This window comes from Perca fluviatilis, chromosome 2 (genome assembly GCF_010015445.1).
Source record: "Perca fluviatilis chromosome 2, GENO_Pfluv_1.0, whole genome shotgun sequence".
In the NCBI taxonomy this organism is placed as follows: domain Eukaryota; kingdom Metazoa; phylum Chordata; class Actinopteri; order Perciformes; family Percidae; genus Perca; species Perca fluviatilis.
Genome location: NC_053113.1, coordinates 24881953 through 24904223, shown reverse-complemented (window position 1 = coordinate 24904223; position 22271 = coordinate 24881953). Strand labels below are relative to the sequence as shown.

The 22271-nt window shown below is 40.1% G+C and overlaps 1 protein-coding gene across 1 annotated transcript in view; it reads left to right on the top strand.

Moving 5' to 3' along the window:
* The window catches only part of si (sucrase-isomaltase (alpha-glucosidase)), a 96430-nt gene that overhangs the window by 17229 nt on the left and 56930 nt on the right, over window positions 1-22271 (top strand). The window contains exons 12-19 of the mRNA XM_039822684.1: window positions 1397-1528; window positions 1930-2049; window positions 7670-7783; window positions 9277-9361; window positions 9997-10114; window positions 14731-14902; window positions 18105-18221; window positions 20429-20583. Of these exons, the coding sequence (XP_039678618.1) occupies window positions 1397-1528; window positions 1930-2049; window positions 7670-7783; window positions 9277-9361; window positions 9997-10114; window positions 14731-14902; window positions 18105-18221; window positions 20429-20583 (1013 nt within the window). The remainder of the gene's footprint in view (window positions 1-1396; window positions 1529-1929; window positions 2050-7669; window positions 7784-9276; window positions 9362-9996; window positions 10115-14730; window positions 14903-18104; window positions 18222-20428; window positions 20584-22271) is intronic.

The window sequence follows — 22271 nt, the reverse complement described above, 5'->3', positions numbered from 1 at the left end:
CCTTCCACACAGGGCACTGATGTTTGAGGTACTTTGCCATCTTTAATTACTAAGGTAAACGCCTAATCCTATTCTTCATACGTTTTAATAAAACACTTCAACTGTATCACAACTCAGCAAAGACTACACTAACCAAAGACTTGGTTTGAACTCTGTCTTACTTAAGGATCAAATGCAAACAAATTTCGAACCTATCTCAATATTTCACTCTGGTAATCTCCAATCTCTCGTTCATTTCAAAAGACATTAGGATGCAGCTGCTTCCTCTCCTGCTGTACTCAGGGACATATTTGATAACCATTAGATAGACCACAGAGGGCATTATCACATTCTCCCTAATATGTCTGGAGCTGATTACCATTAGAGGAAGGATCTGGCAGAGCCTTCCAAACCATCTGCTCTATCGATATGAAGTAGATTTTGGCAGACAACAGACAGTCAGAGAGCAAGCATAACGTCACACACACAATGTGCTAACATTCCCATTGTCCTCCCAAGGTTTAGCAGCACATCATGCAAGTTGTTGGCACTCACATTAGGTCTCCAAAAATCCAGCAAAGGCAGGTCAGACAAGACAGCAGTTAAAACGGGTTTTTTTTCCCCCCAGTGAGGCTCACATTAGATGGAAATATAATGTGTCAGGAGGATGCATTCAAGTCATATTAAAGATGCTGAATTTTGAGTGGATGTGTTCAAGTTATAGGGCTGTACGATATAAGGTACATATGCAATTACACTGTTGAATATCCCGATAACGATTTTACTTGCGATAAATAAACAGATATTAAAGTGTACTCAGTTCTGCATTTCTGATGCCTTCAGTATTATTATTATATTATTATTATTATTATTATTAGCTAAAATACAACAAACTGCTTTTTGAATTTAAAACAAATGAAAGGAAATAATTTCCAACATTTATTAAACAAATTGAACATCGATTGGAATATAAAACGCACCACTAAAAAAAAGAATGACCTATAGAATGTTACATATAAAGTGAGGTTTTTACTGATATTTTCTTTCAATTAACACGAAAAAATCTCCAAGTGTCGTTGGCGATATGTCGCATAGTTGATATTGTTGATATATATATAGTTGATATTGCGATGACGATAAAAAACATATTGTGCAGCCCTATCAAATTATGCACAGAAGTGGAGGCATTAAGAGTAATTTTCAATTCATTACATCAATGCAAGATGCAAACATTATTTTAATACATGAAAGCCATGCCAGCATTTTAGCTGAATGAAATCTAACCTATTTGAAGTCAATACTTTCTTGTAAAGAATTGGGATTTTTCCTTTTTTCCTGAACTGCATATTAATAATACTTAGCCTATTGCATGTACATAAGGTTGCCATACACTATACATTTTCTTCTTTTTCTGCAGGACATTCAGTACACTGACATTGACTACATGGAGGATAAGAAAGATTTCACTTATGACAAAGTCAATTTCAGGGAGCTTCCTCAGTTCGCCGACTACCTTCATGAGAAAGGACAGAAATACATCCTCATCCTGGTAAGTAGTACCGTATTGTGAGTGAAGCAATTTGTGTATTTCATAAATGAACAGAAAATATAACCTTTAAACATCCCTGTGCAATGACAAAACAACAATTTAACTTGCATGTCAGTGTTGTCTATTGTTTGGTAGTATTGTATCCTTAATCTTGTATTACTGGCCAAATGTTGGCTGCTGTGATGTCAAGTTGATATACTCCAGCTGTATAAAGCTCGACAGATATTTAACTACAGGAGCTTGCTGTCTATACAAAAGCAAACTCAAATCATTGACTCCACTAATGATCAACTTACAAAAAGAGAGTTCATAAAACACTGACAATTCATTGGATTGTTTGACCCAGAATGTTGCATATGTTTTTTATGCATATTCTCACAAGTGTATTTCATTGCCACCAGGACCCTGCAATAGCTACCAGTAAGAGGGTAGGGGATGCCCCATATGGCTCCTATGACCGTGGGACTGAGAAGAACGCCTGGGTCACTGAATCAGATGGGAAAACTCCTCTGTTAGGAGAGGTGAGCTGCATTTGGGTGCAGGAGAGAACTGGATAATGCATTCAGATGAAACGTAGTGGCCCCTTGATTAGATACTTATTTTCTTTCAATCAAACACTTCCCTGCTCCAGATGGTAATGCCTGTTTTACACCAAGCTTCCATTTCACATATGTGCAATGTCTGCATCTGGAGCAAATGGCTCATCACAGTGATGATATTCAGGTCATCAGCTTGTGAGGAAGTCCTACATGGGCCAAGCTTAATGTTGCAAAGCACGAGTCAAACACAGGTGTAAGAGGGTTGTTACTCATTATATATGGTCATACATTCATATACTGTAAAGCAAAGGTATAAACCAAACAGCAAAATATATGAGCCATGCATACGTTTGAGAGGTACTTTCTGGTCCACTTAGCTTTACAATTACAAGGTCAAAGTCTAGCTTTTGTGAAATGAAAACTCATCACTGAAAAAATAATTTCCAGGAACATGGCATTAAGATCAATTCCAATAACCTATGCAATACAAGGATATGAGCCTGAGGATAGCCATCAAAGAATTAACATAAATTGAGTAACAATTAGAGCTGCATGATAGGAGGAAAACATGTGTTAAAGTTTTTGAATAAAGTGATATTACTTGCAATAAATAAACAGATATTAAAGTGCACTCAGTTCTGCTGCTTCCAGTATACTTCTTAAATACAAGAAAATTGCTTGTTAAATTAAAGTTTAAAAAGGAAATTAGGTATAACAATCTTTCATTGAACTTAACACAAAAGGCACCAATAAAACAAAATGAATGATTGCTACATTTTTAAGTGCAGTCTTCGACTGATACTCTCTTTCTACTAGCTCACAAAACCCCTTAGTGTCTTTTGCAATGCGTTTGTTGCGCAAGTTGATATCACAGTGATTAAAAAAACTATATGGTGAAGCCCTAGTAATAAAGTTGGCGAGATTTTTCCTACATTTCTGTTTTGCTGAGGAGTATTTGAGCCTTTGAATTATACAATATATGTAACATGAGCATACATATGAGCATTTGCTGTGTGTATATGTGAGTCAATAGTCTCCATCAAATCATAATATTCGCTAATGGAAGTTCAAGCCTCCGGTATAAAAAGCTTTCTCCTGCAGGGAGAGCTGGGCGGGGGGTTTTAAAGTCTGCTGCTCCCATGCTTTTATAGTGTTGCTTTTGATTACTCACACGATTAGGCGCAGTCCCTCGGCTAATCGCTTTTTCATGCTGTTTATAACAGGTCAAACATATGCATTGATTCCACATTAATGTTTAATCTTAAAATGTTCTGCATCGACGCATCACAGATTAGGGGTGTGTGTGCGTGTGTGTGTGTGTGTGTGTGTGAACGACAGAGAGGGAAAGACGTGATCCTCTGTGTGTATCCATTTCTCTAAAAGAGAAGCTATTCCTGGTTGTTTGTGCTTCATGTCTGTGCACGCATGTATAGGATTATAATTGATTCTAGTTCATTTCCATATGAATATATGTGTCCTGGTTATGAAAACAGTGAGGTCTTTGCAAAACGACCTCTGCAGTGGCTGTGTCAGTGATAAAGGAGATACAGAGACATGCTGGTAGTTATTCTGCTTTTAGGACAGTGTTACAAAGCTAAGCTAAAATGGGCTTGTATACCAAAGCTACTAAAGGCTAACTTAGCTCGTAACATTAATTCCCCCCCCCCCCCACCATCTCGATTTACCTACGTTTAGCATTCAACGAGAGAATGAGACTAAACTTGCCTGGATGAGTGTATGGCTTTCCTACTTCTAGAGGAGGTGTGCTATGTTAAACTGACTCAGCCAGACACTGCATGGTTTTGCTTCTGAGGATGGCTGCTTGCTTTGATAACCACGTCCTCACTCAGTGTCCGCTGCCCCGCGTGTTCTGTTGCCGTCCTTGCCGGGCCAGCCCTGCTCTTCCTCGTTGTTGTAGTTCTGGTTTTAAAAGATGCATTTATAAAAGCAGTGCTCTAAAAGGCACTAAACTGATATCAAAACTGATATAGCTAACAGCTAATTGGTTGCAAAAAAGGTTACATATTTTCCTGATGACCCATATTTTCAGTGTGCAGGTGAAGTCATAGCAGGACCTCACTCACACAGTTGAACTTTTCATCTCAACGTCCAAAAGGCAAAAATGAATGACCGTAAACAAAGCAGCATGGAGAGAAGGGAGTCTATGTGGGTTTAAATGTAGGAATGACAGACAGAATCATGGGAAGGGGAAGAGGAAGAGGCAGGTATGGGAAGATAGACAGTCACAAATAATAGATTAGAGAGGAATGTACAGGGAGACAGACTGGCTCTCTTTCTGAGTGGTGGAGTGACAGGGAGGTGCACAGGAAGTCAGCCACAATGAGAGACAAGAGACAAAAAGGGACAGACAAGATTGGAAAAAAAAGTTACGTTTTAGCACAAAAAAACAAACAAAAACAATACCCAACACTGGAAGACACACTGGAGCAGAGGCAGGCAGAGGGACAGATAGAGACAGCTAGAAGAAAAGACACAGGTAATGACAGTAGGGCTGGGACGGTATGGACGGCGTGTCCGGCTGTTAATACCAGACGCGCAGTTCTCCGCGCCCGTCACAAAGCGATCCTTCTCCTTTCCAAAACATCTAGATGAGTGTTTGGGTGTGTGCGTGTTTGTGTGTGTGTCTCGCTCGCTCTCTCTGTGTGCCTGATCGCATGTCTCGCTGTAGACACAGCTGAGAAGTCAAGACAGCCAAAATCACCCTAAACCTGGGTGTTTTATTTTGAAATTTGGTTTATTTTGTAAAGTATCCAGCTGCACTGTGGCCTTAATGTACGTGATTACAGTGAGTACTGAGAGTAGCATACAAGTGCAGCTGTGAGGAAAAGCGAGAGGAAAAAGGGATAGGAAAGACAATAGTAAAAGTGAACAATAAAACAAGCTTCTCAAGACACGGTGGCTTCATCGGTTGTTTATACTGCCGGTAAAGTGAAGGGTGTTACCCCAGACAGAGAACCGACTTAAAGCTTATGACATGTTGCAGCACAGCGTTTCCATTTCAGCACAATGTGAGAGTCTTTACAGCGTTTTGCTGTCATTTATGGTCATGCTGCTCTCTCCCTACTCCTTTAATCGATTTCATAGACAGTTTAGAAAGCTCTATTGTCAATAAAGTAAAGTAAGGTTTGCCAAGGGCAGGGCAGAGGCTAGCAGCTGAGCAGAGAGAGAGGGCGACTCTGCAGTCTGCTAGGTTGATGCTCTCTGTACTAATATAAGCTGCTTCGTTTAACAATGTTAGGCTACAAAAACGTGCATGCAGGCTAAACTTCAACTGTGGTGCTTTTAAAAAAAAAAAAAAAAAAAAAGAAAAGAAATCACCCATATTATTAATGGACTGTCAAATAGGGCTGGACGATTTTGGCTAAAATCATAATCTAGATTAATCGAACAAGTTACCTCGATTACGATTTAAAAAAAAAAAAAAAATCTTTTCTTATACTGTAAATATGTTCACGGTTATTTTTTCTAATGAAAGTGTGCATATAATCCTATCTTTGTGATTCTAAAATAAGGAAACAAAACACAGATAGCAATTAATGCTTATTTATTAAATATTTCAAATAACTGAACTGAAATCTACAACAGTAGATTTTACAATGAAATAAAAACGTCTTATAAAAGTAATTTGTTTTAATGTAAAAAAAAAAAAAAAGTTTCCTAAAAATGTAGAAAATAAAGAACTATATATATATATAAATAGTTCTTTTTGTAAACAATTATGGTAAATATTGCCATGTCATCTTAAAAGTAGTGCTGTCAAACGATTAAAATATTTAATCGCGATTAATCGCATTAATGTCATAGTTAACTCGCAATTAATCGCACATTTTTATATTGTGTAGCATTTGTAAATGCGTGTGACCTGCTTTGTTGAGGCACTTGTTGCTGGGCGATTGTCAGCCTCTCTCTTTTTTTGAGCCATGCACTGTTCATATTCGGTAATGTGATTGCGCTCCAGGTGTTGAAATAGATGATTTCTGGTATCACCTTTGGTCGCTATAACAGTTTTTCTGCAGTGTTTGCATTTGACTTGAGTTGTGTTCTGTGTCGTCTTTATTGAAACCAAAATGTGTCCAAACGACGGACACTGCGTGTTTTTTGGTACAAGCGGCTCCGGCTCCTGTTGCTGAGTTGACTCTGTGTTTGAGTTCTCCTCCATGTTGCTTCAATGTCGCAGACTGGACGGGGTGGAGTCACGTGACTACACACGCGGCGGCCGTAATATGTCTTAAGGGGAAAGTACATTAACACACAGTGAGTGGCCGCGGAGTTATGGGCTCTGAATTTCGGTTTCGATTATTTTTCGATTAATCATCCAGCCCTTCTGTCAAAGCAACTTAAGTGTTTTTTCTCCATAATCTCTTGAACAAAGGATAGAAGACAGTCAATGATGATAACTAAACAATGATTATTCTGTTAAAAATGCAAATGTAAGTCATATCACACGACATATACACGGTTATCGTTACAGCCCTAAATGACAGATGGGCAGACTGACAGACGAAGAATATAAAAACAGACAAATAGACATAAAGATAGATATAGTGAGATATGCAGCTACAAATGCTAGCAGATTTGTTGAAAGTGGGCTGTCAGTATTAGTCAACAGCTAGAGACGCCAGAAAGACAAAATCTCATGTTAAAAGAAGAAAGAAATGACTCGAAAAGGGAAAGATGGCAACTGTGAGGGACTATCAATAAGCTCCGACCTTGGAGTTCTGAACACCTGCCAAAAACATCTGCCTGTAAATCTGTGTGTGTGTGTGTGTGTGTGTGTGTGTGTGTGTGTGTGTGTGTGTGTGTGTGTGTGTGTGTGTGTGTGTACATGAGCATGATTCATGTCTTTGCTACAAACTGGGTTGTAAAGTTATTGGCAGAGGAAGTAAAAAGGTAAAAAATAGCAATCGTAAGGCAACCTTTAGATTTAAAATCTACTGTGCTTTACTGAAGGGTTCACACAGAAATGTGCACACACACGAAATCTCTGCCTTTCTCTGTGGATTAATCATTTTTCTCAATGCATGTCATTAAGGACGACTTCTAACACACAGTCACGTCTAGAGATTTCTATTACATTATCGATTTCTCCTCTCCTCTGTTCTCTTCCTCAACTCGTCTGTCTCTCTATCCCCTTTCTCCTTTACCATCTCTCGCTCTCATCAATCCCGCCCCCTCCCGTACTTCATCCCTCTTCTGTTCTCTTTTCTTTGTCACTTCCAGATTTCTAAGCGGTTTCTCTGACATTTCCATTGGCCTAGCTTTTGCTTCAGTGGAGCTCTCTGTGCCTACGCTGTCTTAGCTGATCATGCCCCATCATGTTGTTGACATGTACAGTATTGTGTAGGCTCACTTCTCGCCTAATTAAAGACATGCTGCGGATGCTTTTCAAACTGAAATAAAAAGGATAAAAAAATAATTCTGTCAAAGAAAGCAACATTGTGCTTTGCCAAAACAAAACCTGAAGTTAATACTGTCAGCAGGGAAGCTCACATAGTCATGCCAAACTAATGTTTTCAGAGTTTTACTCCAAAACTATTAAAAAGTGCTTGTTAACACATTTCTCACATTCTCTTTGTCTCAGGTGTGGCCAGGAGAGACTGTATTTCCAGACTACACCAGCCAAAGCTGCATCGACTGGTGGATTGATGAGTATGAGCAATTCTCCAGGGAGATCAAACACGATGCCCTCTGGATTGTAAGTCAATTTTTAAATACATAAAATGAAGGTGTGTATTCACTGATAAGCTGTTAGCAGGGTGTGAAATTAGCACCCGCCACCTGCCAATGGCGGGTATTTTTTCAAAGTAGCGGGTGACTTTGCTTTGTTTACCAGCCACAGTGGCAGGTGGATTGTAAAACATTCCTTGTAACGGATTGGACAGTTTTTGTCAAAGAATGCTGTTATTAAGTAAGAATGCACAATGCTTATAGGAGTCGCGTTACGTTACTGCTAATGAATCCCCAAAATTTCCAGATTTTGCTGCTTCATAATAAAAACATTCAAATACCAACATAACGGAGGGCCTTTATTGTGAAGAACTTACAGGAGATGAAACCGTTCACAGCCGCAGTTTTCAGTGCTAGTCCGTGAGTCCATGACACATGTAGCTAGCTAGCTGAGCTGAGGTACAGACGAAAGGAAAATTATCTGTTAAAAAATGTGGCGACATATCCCCGGTGCTAAGAGGCCCGCCGCAGAGTCAGCAGTAGCTATGGATGTACAAACAGTTGAGATGTTTAAGGAGCTGCTGCCGTTTTAATCCTGTCGGCTCTCTGCTGCTCAGTTCTACCCCGCGACTGACGACACACACACACACACACACACACACACACACACACACACACACACACACACACACACACACACACACACACACACACACACACACACACACACACACACACACACACACACACACACACACACACACACACACACACACACGACGTACAGGATGACCTAAATTGAGGACAGCTACACTTGTTATTGTAAGATCAATGATAAGTCCAATAAGTCCTTTATCAAACCGTATGAATGTGTGTCTCAGGCCAGGATAGGAAATTAACTAACAATGTAAAGATCAACAAGCTACTGACACATAATAAATACATTTATATTAATAAAATATGTATTAATAATAAGTAATTTATTAAAGCAATTAAAAGTATAATAGTGCACTTTCTTTTATAAATTTGAATTCCGGAAAAAGTGGCTGGTAAAATTTTAAGTGGCTGGTAAAATTGGGCATCCACCAGCCACTTTGGCTAGTGGGCAAAAAAGTTAATTTCCCACCCTGGCTGTTTGCCACCGAAAACCCTGAAACTGACATTATTCTGCAGCCAATTACGCACACACAAGGGTAGTGAGCTAACATTTTTGTAATTTTTGGTGGCAATTACTTCGCTGTGGGTTAAACATTGGAGGCCAATAAAGAGCAACACAGGCTGTCACAAAAACAGGCTGGAATTCATATTATGCTGTTAATGATTCCTCATCTGAAAATTTTGATTTTGCTCACTCATTACTTGGGCTGTTTGCTGCAACACACACACAATTTTTTTCAGCATAGAAGAATTCTAGATTCACATCACTGTTATGGCATGTCGTAAATAATTTATGAATAAGTTAAAATTATTTGAAACGTATAATTGGGTTTTATCAAACAATGTCTTCTAATGCACTTGCAGGATATGAATGAGGTGTCTAATTTCAAGAAAGGATCAAATAAGGGCTGTGCTGATAACAACCTCAACTACCCTCCCTACACTCCAAGTAAGACACTTTTTTATATGTTGTTTGCCATAATCATATTAAATAGTTGCCGTCCTTGTACAGTTTTACTACCCACATGTGGTCTTTTAGAGACATGGTACGAGTATCAAAACTTTGTCAAAGCAGCATTGGTTCCAAGTTTGCCCTTGCATGTCATAAATCTACATACCAAAGAAATAGAGGATGTCATGGGCTTGTAGCTGTGGGCCCAAATGCTGTGCACAAGTTGATAAATCCACCACAATAGCTCATAAAGTAAGTTCAGGTCCAGAGGAAAACTCATCTAAAAAAAATAGTGGGTCCCCGGTGAGGAATTTTGAAAATGACTCCTCTGCCATGTCTTTTTTTCCGACTGTGTCCCAGACAGGATGATCATAACTGGAAAAGGCATGCTCCCCTGATGCCACCGTTTTATTGCACTCCCCCTTAGTCATCCTCTTCCTCCATTGCTCGGTCTCTTTCATTTCCTCATTGTTCCCACTTCCTGTTGCAGTATATACATATCAATGAATCTTGTTTCTTTGGTCCCCTTCTTCCTCCTCCATTTTATCACTAAATGTTATATATTGCATTAATTTGATACCTCCTGTAACATTACCCCCATCTCTCACCTCCATTCTTTTCTCTCCCCCCAGAGATCCTGGATGAGGTGATGTTCAGTAAAACTCTGTGTATGGATGCCAAGCAGGCCTGGGGGAACCACTATGATGTCCACAGTCTGTATGGCTACTCTATGGTGCTGGCTACTGAAAAGTGAGTGCATTTACAATAATAGAAGTAGTTTGGCCAGCTTGTGCGGAGGCCAACTTTCTGCCCTCTCTTCAAAACAGGGGCGACACACAAAATCTAAATCTAAAAATCAAGTGTAGTAGAATAAGAGGCTATTGAGAAATTGCAACATTATTATGGAGCCGACACGGAGAAAAAAAGAAAAGAAAAGTGCAACAGAGAATTCTGTCAGTTCAGTGCAGCACAGTGACGTATGCCCTCTGCTAAATCAAAGCCTGGGACTCTTGTAGACCATTTGGAAGTTGGATCCCATGTGATAAGTGGAGAAATATGTTATAATGAGCCCGGCTCCCTGGGTGAGTGAATGAATTTCTCATCTGGGTCTGGCGCTGAAACAGTTTAAGGGCCCATTACTTACACGAGAGGCATCAATGTGATTACAGAATATAAGCATTGAGATATGGAAATTGATTAAGCACTAGGCAGGTGAAAGTTGATGTATGGTTTATGTAAAGATATATAGGCATGGTACTCATAAGTTGGTAGTGTTATAATCAATTTAGGGCACTACATGGACATCTGCTATTTGAGTGCAAACATTTAGCCGGTTATACCTAGGCTATACATCCAGATCATAATATCTATGCATAATTGCATATGCATGCAGTACAAGTGGCACTCCAGTTTTTGTATACAGTCAGTATCATATAATCAAGTTACGGCAATGGATGCGAAGCCCGTTAAGTTACACGAGGTATGCCTTGCTTCTGCAACTGTGCTTAGGTAGCACACAAATAATGATATTGTGATGAGCGAGGTGGGTCTGAAATGTAGCTAAATTCTGTTTCCATCACAAAATTGCAAACAAGCACAGAGCAATTTGAAAACAGAGTAGCAGAGGAGGTTCACAAGAGCAGATCAGATTCATCATTCCAAAGACTATCAAAATAGTACAGTCAAGATAGTCAGCCTGGCACATGAGCAAATGCTGCACAAAAGACAAACCATTCCAATGTCACAGAGGTATAAAGGCTGCAGTCACATTTATCTTAGTACAGAAGTTCTGTAGTCTCCAAGCCCCCAGCTAGTCACACAAGGCTAAAGTTGGCATCAGTTGCCGTAATTTTGATATGCACTTATGGTGATTAGGGTTGGGTATCGTTTTGATTTTTACAATTCCGATGCCGAACCGGTACTTTTAAAAACGATTCCGATTCCTAACCGATTCCTAAACCGATTCTTGAAAAACTGAAGAAAAATATATATATTTTTTTTAAATGGAGTTTTTTTTTTTTTTATTTAAATTGAACAATATATTAGCGTTTTAAAGTACTTAAATATATAATAAGTAAACCTAAGTCACCTACAACATAACTACAATAATTTAACAAATAACAGTTACCCTATTAACAAGTAACAACAAAATAAATGTTGAGTTGGTATGCCAACCAGCTTCAAACTTTAGCAGTTCTTTTGCAGAAAAATGACCATATTTGCCTTCTCTGGCAAGATACTAGGCCTACACCTCTCCTGACTTATGGCATGTCCTGCACAGGAGAACACTCTCAGACGGTGTCCAAGAGGCCTGTACACACAGGTATGAGTTTGAAATGGCAAACAATTTGGGGAGGCTGTCCTGCCTCCCCCACCACCAGGCTACAGGGTCTTGTCCTGAACGATAGACTAGCAGAGTAAGTGTAATATTTTACTAGCCATCACGTGCAGTCAGTGAATGGTTAATATGCGTTCACATCCATTTTGGTGAGCCCAGAGCCCAGGAAAATATGGCATTTTAAAAGTAACCTACATTTACGATAGCTAGCTAACAGCAGACTACAGAGAAAGTGTGATATTTTTACTTGATTTTAATGATATTCGAACGAATATTAGCCAGCCCTTAATATTCGAACCTGTTATGGGCATTGTTTTTTGTAAATGCGTTTGCTTGTAAACGTTGTTTTCAGTTCAGATTCCGAGGCTTTTTCACGCATTTCAAAATGTAACTAGCTACACGTCGCGGCGACGCACGTCTCTCGGCCGTGGCTCGGTAGCGGTGCATTCCCCCCTAATTCTCAAAGACAGCTGGCTTGCCCAGGACCAGGCCAGCTCAGCGGCGTCTTTCTCCCGTCGCGTTCCGCTGTCTCTCCTACCTACACCGGCGCCGCACCCTGTCCCTTCTCCCCTTTCTACCTGCCTGCTCAGTGCTGCTGCACATGAGGAGAGAGCACAGAGGGGAGGGCGGGGCTGCTCCTCAGTCACACAACAGAAGAGGTGACTGTTTCGGCGGCCGGAGAGAAATACATTGCGTGCTCGCTGGACAATACTGGCGACTCTTTTTTATTTTACAGAAAGTCGCTGTCTTTTCTACAGAAAGTCGCCTTGAACATGATTTTTGGGCAAAAGTCAAAGCCCTACTTCACACCGCGAGCGGGTACGTGCGACACTCGGCAGAAAAGGGAGAAAGAAGAAAAAAATATTTTTTTTAAAAAGAGGCTGCTGTCCGGAGCGACGGAGAGAAAATATTTCAGTCGGAACCGAAATTTGCGTTCTAATCCGGTCCGACTACTTCCATTTGCGTAGGAACCGGTTCCATAGTGGAACCGGGTTTCTGTACCCAATGTCACTACCCAAAATGAGTAGAGTGCAGCTTTGAGTTGCGCATGCGTCACTTTGCGACGAGTGCAGATGTGAGTTGCGCATGCGTCACTTTGCGACAAGTAGCCTACAAGATGCTAACGGCGGTTTGAGCTAACGTTAGCAATCAAGTAGCCTACTAGATGCTAACGGCTTTTTTAGCTAACGTTATCAATCAAGTAGCTAGCCTACTAGATGCTAATGGCGTTTTTAGCTAACGTTAGCAGTCAAACAATCATAAATAGCTAAAACGTTTTTGAAATGACTGCTAGCTACAAGTTTGCAATCAAACACAACATCGGCTGTCACTTGAATGGCGTTTTGAGCTAACGTTAGCAATCTAACAATCATAGAGAGCTAAAACGTTTTTGAAATGACTGCTAGCTACAAGTTAGCAATCAGACACAAAGACTGTCACTTAAATGGCGTTTTGAGCTAACGTTAGCAACCAAACAATCATAGATAGCTAAAACGTTTTAGAAATGATTTCCATCTTCTGTTATTGTATGTAAAGAGAAAAGTTTATTATTTTACAGATTTCACAAATTTCAGTAAGACACGTTATGCCGTAAACAGTTTAAATCTGACCATGCGCAACTCACATTTGCACTCGACCAAAGCCGGTCTGACTCGGCTAACATCGGGTATGACACGTTATGCCGTAAACCGTTTAAATCTGAGCATGCGCAACTCAAAGCTGCACTCTACTCATTTTGGGTGGTTCCACCCAATGTCACTACCCAAAATGAGCAGAGTGCAGCTTTGAGTTGGCGTATCGTCACTACTGAGCAGTGCAGATGTGAGTTGCGCATGCGTCACTTTTGCGAAAAGTAGCCCACAAGATGCTAACGGCGGTTTGAGCTAACGTTAGCAATCAAGTAGCCTACTAGATGCTACGGCGTTTTTAGCTAACGTTAGCAATCAAGTAGCTAGCCTACTAGATGCTAATGGCGTTTTTAGCTAACGTTAGCAATCAAGTAGCTAGCCTACTAGATGCTAATGGCGTTTTTAGCTAACGTTAGCAGTCAAACAATCATAAATAGCTAAAATGTTTTTGAAATGACTGCTAGCTACAAGTTTGCAATCAAACACAACATCGGCTGTCACTTGAATGGCGTTTTGAGCTAACGTTAGCAACCAAACAATCATAGATAGCTAAAACGTTTTAGAAATGATTTCCATCTTCTGTTATTGTATGTAAAGAGAAAAGTTTATTATTTTACAGATTTCACAAATTCCAGTAAGACACGTTATGCCGTAAACCGTTTAAATCTGAGCATGCGCAACTCAAAGCTGCACTCTGCTCATTTTGGGTAGTGACACCCAACCCTAAGATGGTATGGGAAACTGCATCAATTAGAAAGCAGCACACACCTGCACTAATGGGTTTTCAGCTGATGGAAAATAACATTAAACAATTCAAACAATAAACTAAACAAATACAATGCACACACCCCTTGATGCAGATATATATCATAGATGTTTAGGTTAAAAGTCAAAAAGTAGAAACGAGTCAAAAAAGTACCCTGTACAGTATTACACACAACCACACAGTATACTGTAGATACAGCTGCATAAAGACACACAGAATGTATACACAAAGTGATACACCTTACATACACATGGCCACACACATACAAAACACACACATGGGCACATACTGCACTGGAGACCATACGAAATACAAGCCCACTGAAGTTGACTTGCTGACTCACTCCTTTGGTATAAAGCTAGTTAATCTTGTTGTCTCCTTTCCGACTCCCTCCTTATTTTCCTCCCTCTGTCCACTTATTAAAATGTACTATTGGCAGGAGACATTTTGTCAACATCATCAGGGTTTCGTATTGTCATGGAAATCCATGTGGTTTCGATTTCCCTCATCAAACAAAATATGTATAAATAATAATGTGCAATTAAGGAAGGAAAAGTACGACTAGTGCTGGCTTTGTTCCCACCTAATATTCTCTCTCTCTCTCTCTCTCTCTCTCTCTCTCTCTCTCTCTCAGAGCTCTGCAGCGTGTGTTTGGAGGGAACCGTACCCTGATGTTGACCCGCTCCTCCTTCCCAGGTGTCGGAAAATATTCGGGTCACTGGCTGGGGGACAATGCTGCCAACTGGAACGACATCAAATGGGCCATCCCTGGCATGCTAGAGTTTGGGCTCTTTGGGGTTCCCTATGTGAGTAGCAAATCCAGAAGAGCAAATACTGTTTGTATTTAGTTTAAAGCAAGCGAGTTTGACGAGGGGGTGGCTTAACAGGACTTAACAGGACTGCAAGGAGTAATCTCTTCAGCTTTTCACTTGAGCTACAGATTCAAACATCACATCATACAATTAAGTGTTAACATTTTAATTTGGACCTCATTTCAAGCCTTTTTACTTGTATTGCACACACAAAAATGTTTTGTTTGATTTCAATTGCCCATACATTTGGGGACAAGAAAACGGCAGGCACCCAAGAGCTCCATGCAGTCTGGTTAACTTTTTAGCAAATATCCATTATGAAAGACAAAGAAAATTCTATTATGTATGTAGAATGCATGTATCATACAAAAAGACCTTGTAACAAATCTTAGAAAGTTGGCTAGAGCCAGTTGTAGCACTAATTAAGGCTGAGCAATTTTATCGATTCTGCGAAGAAAGTATTGATTTTTAAGCCACGAGTATCGATACATAAGTCCAATTCAAATCCCCCGTGTTTACCCCCATTTGCGTTGCAGGAAAAGCGATTTGGTCAGCCAGCCGCTAGTGTCGCTGTAGAGCAGCTAACGTCAACTGGCCCGCCGCCAAAGCTTTTAGTCTGGCCCGCAGAATAATCATGAATTCACAAAATGTAAAGAGGAAAATATGTGTTCTGTTATTTATCATTTCAAGCATTTAGAGCAAAAACCCAGCCCCATGTATTTACATCTCTATTCACATGCCGGGATTCTGTACAGCGATGCGATTCTGTGTGCTCCACACACACAGCTGAGCCGAGATGTGTGTGCGTTAAAGGTTAAAACACGCAGCACCTGACTGGGAACGATACAGAGTTACCAACGGCCGCTGGGGCAGATGAACTCACGCTAGTCTCTTTTCTATAAATAGGCTACAATTAAACCTTCGTGAGTAGAAAGTCAATACTTATCAATGCACTCACCTGTGTAGACCGGCATAAACATGTAGAAAGCGATATTTCAATCTGCTCAGTCCACCGTGCTGTTTTACGCAAACCCAGCTCTACTCTTCAAATAGCAAATTTTTACAAACAAGCTAAAACAAAAGCTGTCAGTTTTTAGTCTAACTGTTTCTTAGTTTGCCGGGAATCTGGAAATTTTGACAAATTCTTGTAAACCTCACTGTTGGCTGAACAAACCAAACTCTCCGCTAGAGCGGACAATCTGGAGCTACTTAATATGCACGTGAATGACGCGATCGTTATGTTCGAGTGATGATGATGATGCTGGTTGTATTATTTTGCAACAACATAGTTTTGCAAATGAGGCATACATGACGAGTGCATAGCCTGCTTATCAGTCCATTCATCATTAAAGCTGGGCTTTTCCACGTCAACTTTTTGCTTCAGGCTCTTTGACAGTGACATGTTTACCTGACAACAGCCTCTTTCTGCAAGCATTTTCCACCAATCAGGATGCTGCATACTACAATAATTTTTCCATAATCACAGACTTTAACCATCACTCCTCAGTGAACTGCCTCCTAGTCTGAGATCTTTTTCTAGTTAAAGAGCCAGTTATCATTATGGAGTTTCCATGTTTTTTAGGAGTTTGCTCACACTAATACATGTAAAAAAACAAAACAAAAAAAACCAAAAAACATACATACATACATACATACATACATACATACATACATACATACATACATACATACATACATACATACATACATACATAGCATTAATTCAGTAAGTATTAGGTATAAATTCATTTTATTTTATTTATTTGAAAGTCCGGCCGCCAGAGTGCTTAGAAAAATTCTGAAAAAAATGTAGTTGATGATCCCTGCTGTAGACTCTCTGTCCAGTCAGAGACATATATTGTGTAATTGATGTTTTCAGTTCAATTAATTAAATCCAAGTAAATGGAACACTCACAAGATGTCACCAAAATAACTCTGTCCCCTTTAGATCTTTCAGAAAATGATGTAAGTGTATCGAATTATATCGAATCGTATCGTTGGCTGAATATCGTGATATATATCGTATCGTGAGCTGAATATCGTGTATCGTATCGTATCGTGAGATTAGTGTATCGCTACAGCCCTAGCACTAATCACGTGTTTCAGTTTAGTTAACATGTTGTTCTGGCATTTTTAAGTTTTCCTTGTTTGTCTTTTTAAAGAGGATTCAGCTGCTAATTGAGATACATGTTCTGGCGTAAGCATACAGACAGAAGGGCAGGCAAGAAAAAGTGTGTCTGGAACGAGATCCATTAACAATACTGGAAGAACAATGGTTCTCATTGCTGGACCACCACCACGTTCAAAAACATAAGAAAAAAAAACACTTCTAGTCAGTACCCAAGTGCACTCTGTGCTGTGAACTTGCAAGGGTGCATCTGTAGTGCAAACAGCCATAAGAAAACAACAGGGATTCAAAACACACACATTTCCAGCTGTGCACGTCAGGTGGTCTTGGCAACTACATCTCGGTTGGACTGTATGAAGCACATCACACACACACACACACACACACACACACACACACACACACACACACACACACACACACACACACACACACACACACACACACACACACACACACACACACACACACACACACACACACAATGTGGCCATTAGTAAACAACAGAACGCAAGCAGTCCCTGTGGACTGGCCTTTGACTGAAGTCTGTTTCTTGGACTCCATTGTGAAATTAATGTAAATATAGATCACTGCCCATCTACTGTCTGCCAGTAAATCTTGACTGAATTGAAAAGACATCAAGAAAGACATTGTAAAAGACAAATATGTGGCCAGCTATCACATCGGTGCCACTTATTTACTAAATTTGTTGACCTCAGATTCAGTGTTTTTTTTTTTTTTTCCTGAAGGTGCCTGGATTGACATTTTACATTATATATATATATATATATATATATATAATATATATATATATATATATATATATATATATATATATATATATATATATATATATATATATAGAGAGAGAGAGAGCTATGCTATTTTATTTCAGTTTCAACACACAATTTTCAGCTGGAATCCACAGCACCCTCTTTTCTCTGAGTTTATCAAATGGCATGCCAACTGTACAATTCCAATACATGGAATTTAACATTTAAGACATTGATAGAAATATATTGTAGGTTCCGGCTAAATGTCAAGCTGCCGTCTCCTCCTGTGTTTTAGATCGGAGCTGACATCTGTGGATTCTTTGACGACTGCAGTGAAGAGTTATGCCGTCGCTGGATGCAGGTGGGAGCTTTCTATCCCTTCAGCCGGAACCACAACGCTGAGGGCTACAAGGTACTGTAAAGGCATTTTGTTCTACAATTCTTGTATTAGACGGTCAGTTTTAGATTTATGTATCACACAGCCATTGTTTGGTCAAAAGTGCTCCAGGGTTTAGTCTTCATTTCATAACATTGCATAGGTGTTATAAAAATGCCAAGTGGTTAAAAATAGAAATTCTCTCAGTATCCATGGAGATTGTCATCATACCAGCACTAGTACAACTGTGTTATGAAATGGGAGCTGTGGGACCTCTGATTTTGGGTTTAACACTGGGAATGTTAGCAGTTGAAAATCCATTATAGCCGCACAGGGTATTGGAACATCTGAGCCTGAAGTAAAACGAAGCTCAGTAGCTCAGCGCCAGACTGATACTCAAAGTTTTTACACTTTAGCAAAAGATAACAGTAATGCTAAATTATGTTAAATCGCTATAACATGATGTGCCATACGGCGGATAGATTGTATAATATCAAGGCAATTTCTGCTTTGTTGGCAGCCATAGGCATCAGGCCCTTAAAGCTGTGGTAGGCACTTTATTTTTGGCATCGTTGGGCAAAAATTCCATAATAATCTTTCAGCATATTGTAATTCAAGTGGTCTGAGAACACTACACTTCAGCACCTCCACCTGGCTGTGTTTCTAAGCGTTAGATAGTCATTTAAGAAATAGTTTAAACCAGTAGGCTATGTTTCACTTCAGTGTTACAACAGTGTTAAAAGGCTTTTATAATAAGGACTAACCAATGTCTTTAACGCAACCTGAAACACTACAAAATAATGTAGTGTGAAATGCCCCAGTCCTTCAAAGTAGTGCTGGGTTACTTCTGTAGTTAGTAGGCTTGATCGCCAGACATGCTCACGTTTGTAGCCAATGTTGGAGCCGACATACACACTGTGTAATCCATCCTTTTCAGTTTTGGTATTTTTGGTTTTGGAGATGATACAATAAAAAAAAATAAAAAGAATAAATAAAAAAAAACATCCAAACTCTTGTATACGTAGTATCACTTTTACTACAACCCCATTCACACAGCTTTATAATGCAGAGGCCTGTCGGTCTAGGTATGGTTGTTAAACTATGAGATGACAATCACTGGTGAGGGGAGGGGTTTGGCAAATGGTCAATTAGCTAAGGTTAGTTATCTTTAAAAGGTTTTCTGGGCCAAAGGAACCCAGATTCACAAAGACAACTCTCAACAATTCTAATCAAAGTTCTAATACTACTACTACTACTACTACTAATAATAATAATAATAATAATAATTATGAGGATAGAGAGATATTTGTGTTTATCTTTAACAAGACACACTATAAATTTAAATGTCAAATTAAATGTCAGAGAGAGAAAAGCACCCACTGAGTGTACAACTGTGTTTATATTGATGCTACATACCGAGCTATTATTGTAGATGAACACAGAAAACGGTCGAGAAAAGCCTGTCTGCAGCATTGAATAGCGTGAAAATTGATGCTCTCGCAAAATTCTTCATGTGACATTTCCATGCTCATAATCACTGTTGCGAAAATAGCACGGCGTTGAGGTAATGCTTTGGGGTTGATGGGTGAGTAAGACTTGTGTGTTGTAAGGGGAGGGGGTGTATTTGCTTGAGGAAAGGGACATGATGATGATGAATCTGAAGTACAATTTCCACTAAACGAGACAGCTAATGTGTGACCTTTGCTTTGCCCTAATCATGGCTCTCATCACATGGCCATGCAGGCCAGTCCACACACACACATACATACATACACATACAATCTTCATCACACTCTCAGAGATGCTGAGGGCATAAATGATTAGCCAGATGAGAGGAGCACGGCCTGTAAGCAGCTAATCACCCTCTCACTCTCCACTATCTTATGAATTAAATCATACTTCTGTTTCTGTCTCATACACTTCACCCCCCACCCTTTATTTATTTCTCTCAAATTCTCTTTTGCTCATTCTCTTGGCAAACTGGTTTCAGATTTGTAAAGTTAATTTCCATTTTAATCTTCACAATTGAGGTTCATGTCCATGTATGCACTATGAATAGTAAAGAGAAAAATTGTTTCTTGTTTTTATTCCCCTCCTCAACATCACACCTTTCTTTCCTCTCACTTCAAGTTTGTATGTCTCCATTTGCTTCATTCAAACAAGGTCTCTCCTATATTTTCCATCCACCCTTCTTCTCTCTCATTCATCAAACCCATCCCTTTAATCCATCTTTCTGTCTACAGCCCCAGGATCCAGCTGTCTTTGGCGTCAACTCATCACTGGTGGAGAGCTCTAAACATTACCTGAGGATACGTTACACACTTCTTCCTTACCTCTACACACTCTTCTACAAAGCCCACACCACAGGGGAGACTGTTGTACGTCCTGTCATGCATGAGTAAGTCATTCAAAATATTGTGAGTATAGTGTCCCCATGTTGTCAGTTGAGGCAGAGACGACACTTGAGTCAAGAAATTGGCCATTTATAGCAAATGGTCATACAGTTAGGTTTGGTGCTAAAAGCTCTGTTTTTTTAGGGAGCGGTCACAGAATCAGAGCAGCAACAAGGAGTCAGTAAAACACTACAGGAGGTGGTGGAGGTACATGTAGCTGTGGCAGCAAAGATTGTGGCAAGCCAGGCCTCATCCACACAAACCAAATTAACTTTATATGCCATTATGACACACCAAATGACCATAAACCAAGGTTTGAGTAAAGTATTCTTTAGTGATCATCTTTTTTAGTAGCCTATGCATACGGTAAAAACCACAGGGGAAAATATGCCCAAAACCAGTTCAGCCCATACAGAAGCATAAGCTACTTCAAATCATCATTTTGGACATTAGCACCAAGGCAAGCACTTGCCAGACAACACCACAAGACTTAAACTCAACTGCTACATGAACTTCATATTTTGGTTAATACCAGTGCAAATGCATACACAGAGATTTCAAATGAATGTGCACATATTTAGCATTATAGCAGATTGCAAACAGCCAGCAGCACATCACATAAGCCTACCTAAGCATGCATATGCTAAATGACAATAATTCATGCACATAACAAACTGAATCTTGAACAGCAAGGCAGAGCAGCAAAGCTGAACACAGAGATAGCCAACCACAATATGCAGCCATAGATAGCCAAGCAAACACAACCTGAAGCAACCACAAAGCAACAAGCAGAACAGCAGCAGTCACTTACCTTTGACCCCGGTGTAATGGAGAGTATGAATCCGGTGAGCAGTCTGCCGACAGAGTGGTCCTAGGTCCCACAGCAAACACAGGGAAACTCAGATTTTTTTTCTGGCATCTGTGCCAGCTGTTTGACAACCACGCGCGGGCAGCGGAAAACGCGCGCGGTGCACCGCGATTATATTTACGTTACTCCTTTAAAGAAAGTCATCAAAAAAGAGAAGCACAGACTGTGTGCGGTCAGCTGTGTACAGCAAACGGCGTTTACATGAGCATAATTAGCAGAGTACCAGGTTGCAATGTCCGCGCTCTACACCTGCATGAATATGATTGGACGGTACTAGAGGGATGAGCCAATCGTTGTAGCGCATACTACAAACAGCTGATGCCAATCAGCCAATACAAGCGGGACTTCAGTTCAGTTCAGTTCTCTACATGAACCGAAAGTCACTTTTAAAGATTATTTTTTGGGCCTTTATTTGATAGGCAGATGAAGACCGGAAAAGGGAGGTAGAGAGAGGGAGAGAGAGAGGGGATGCGGGTCGAACCCGTGCCGCTGCGGTAAGGACTTAGCCTTGGTACATTGGGCGCACGCTCTACTATGCGAGCTATCAGGGCTAGGGTGACAGGCGCTAAGACGTCCCCCAATTCAAAAATCCAAGCTGAACTGAATCCTGCCCTAATTCCTGAAAATTAAAAAAAAGCAGACTCAAGTAATTTTTTTTTGTTTTGGACTCTCGATTAGTTCTGGTATGATAGAACATAAAAAAACTGTCCATGCATTGAGGCGTCCTGCAGCCAGCTCCCCTCGGCTGCTCATTGGCTGCAAGTTGCAATAGTATGTATAGGCAGCTATAGGCGCGAATTTTCATTCATTCATTTTTGAAATGGA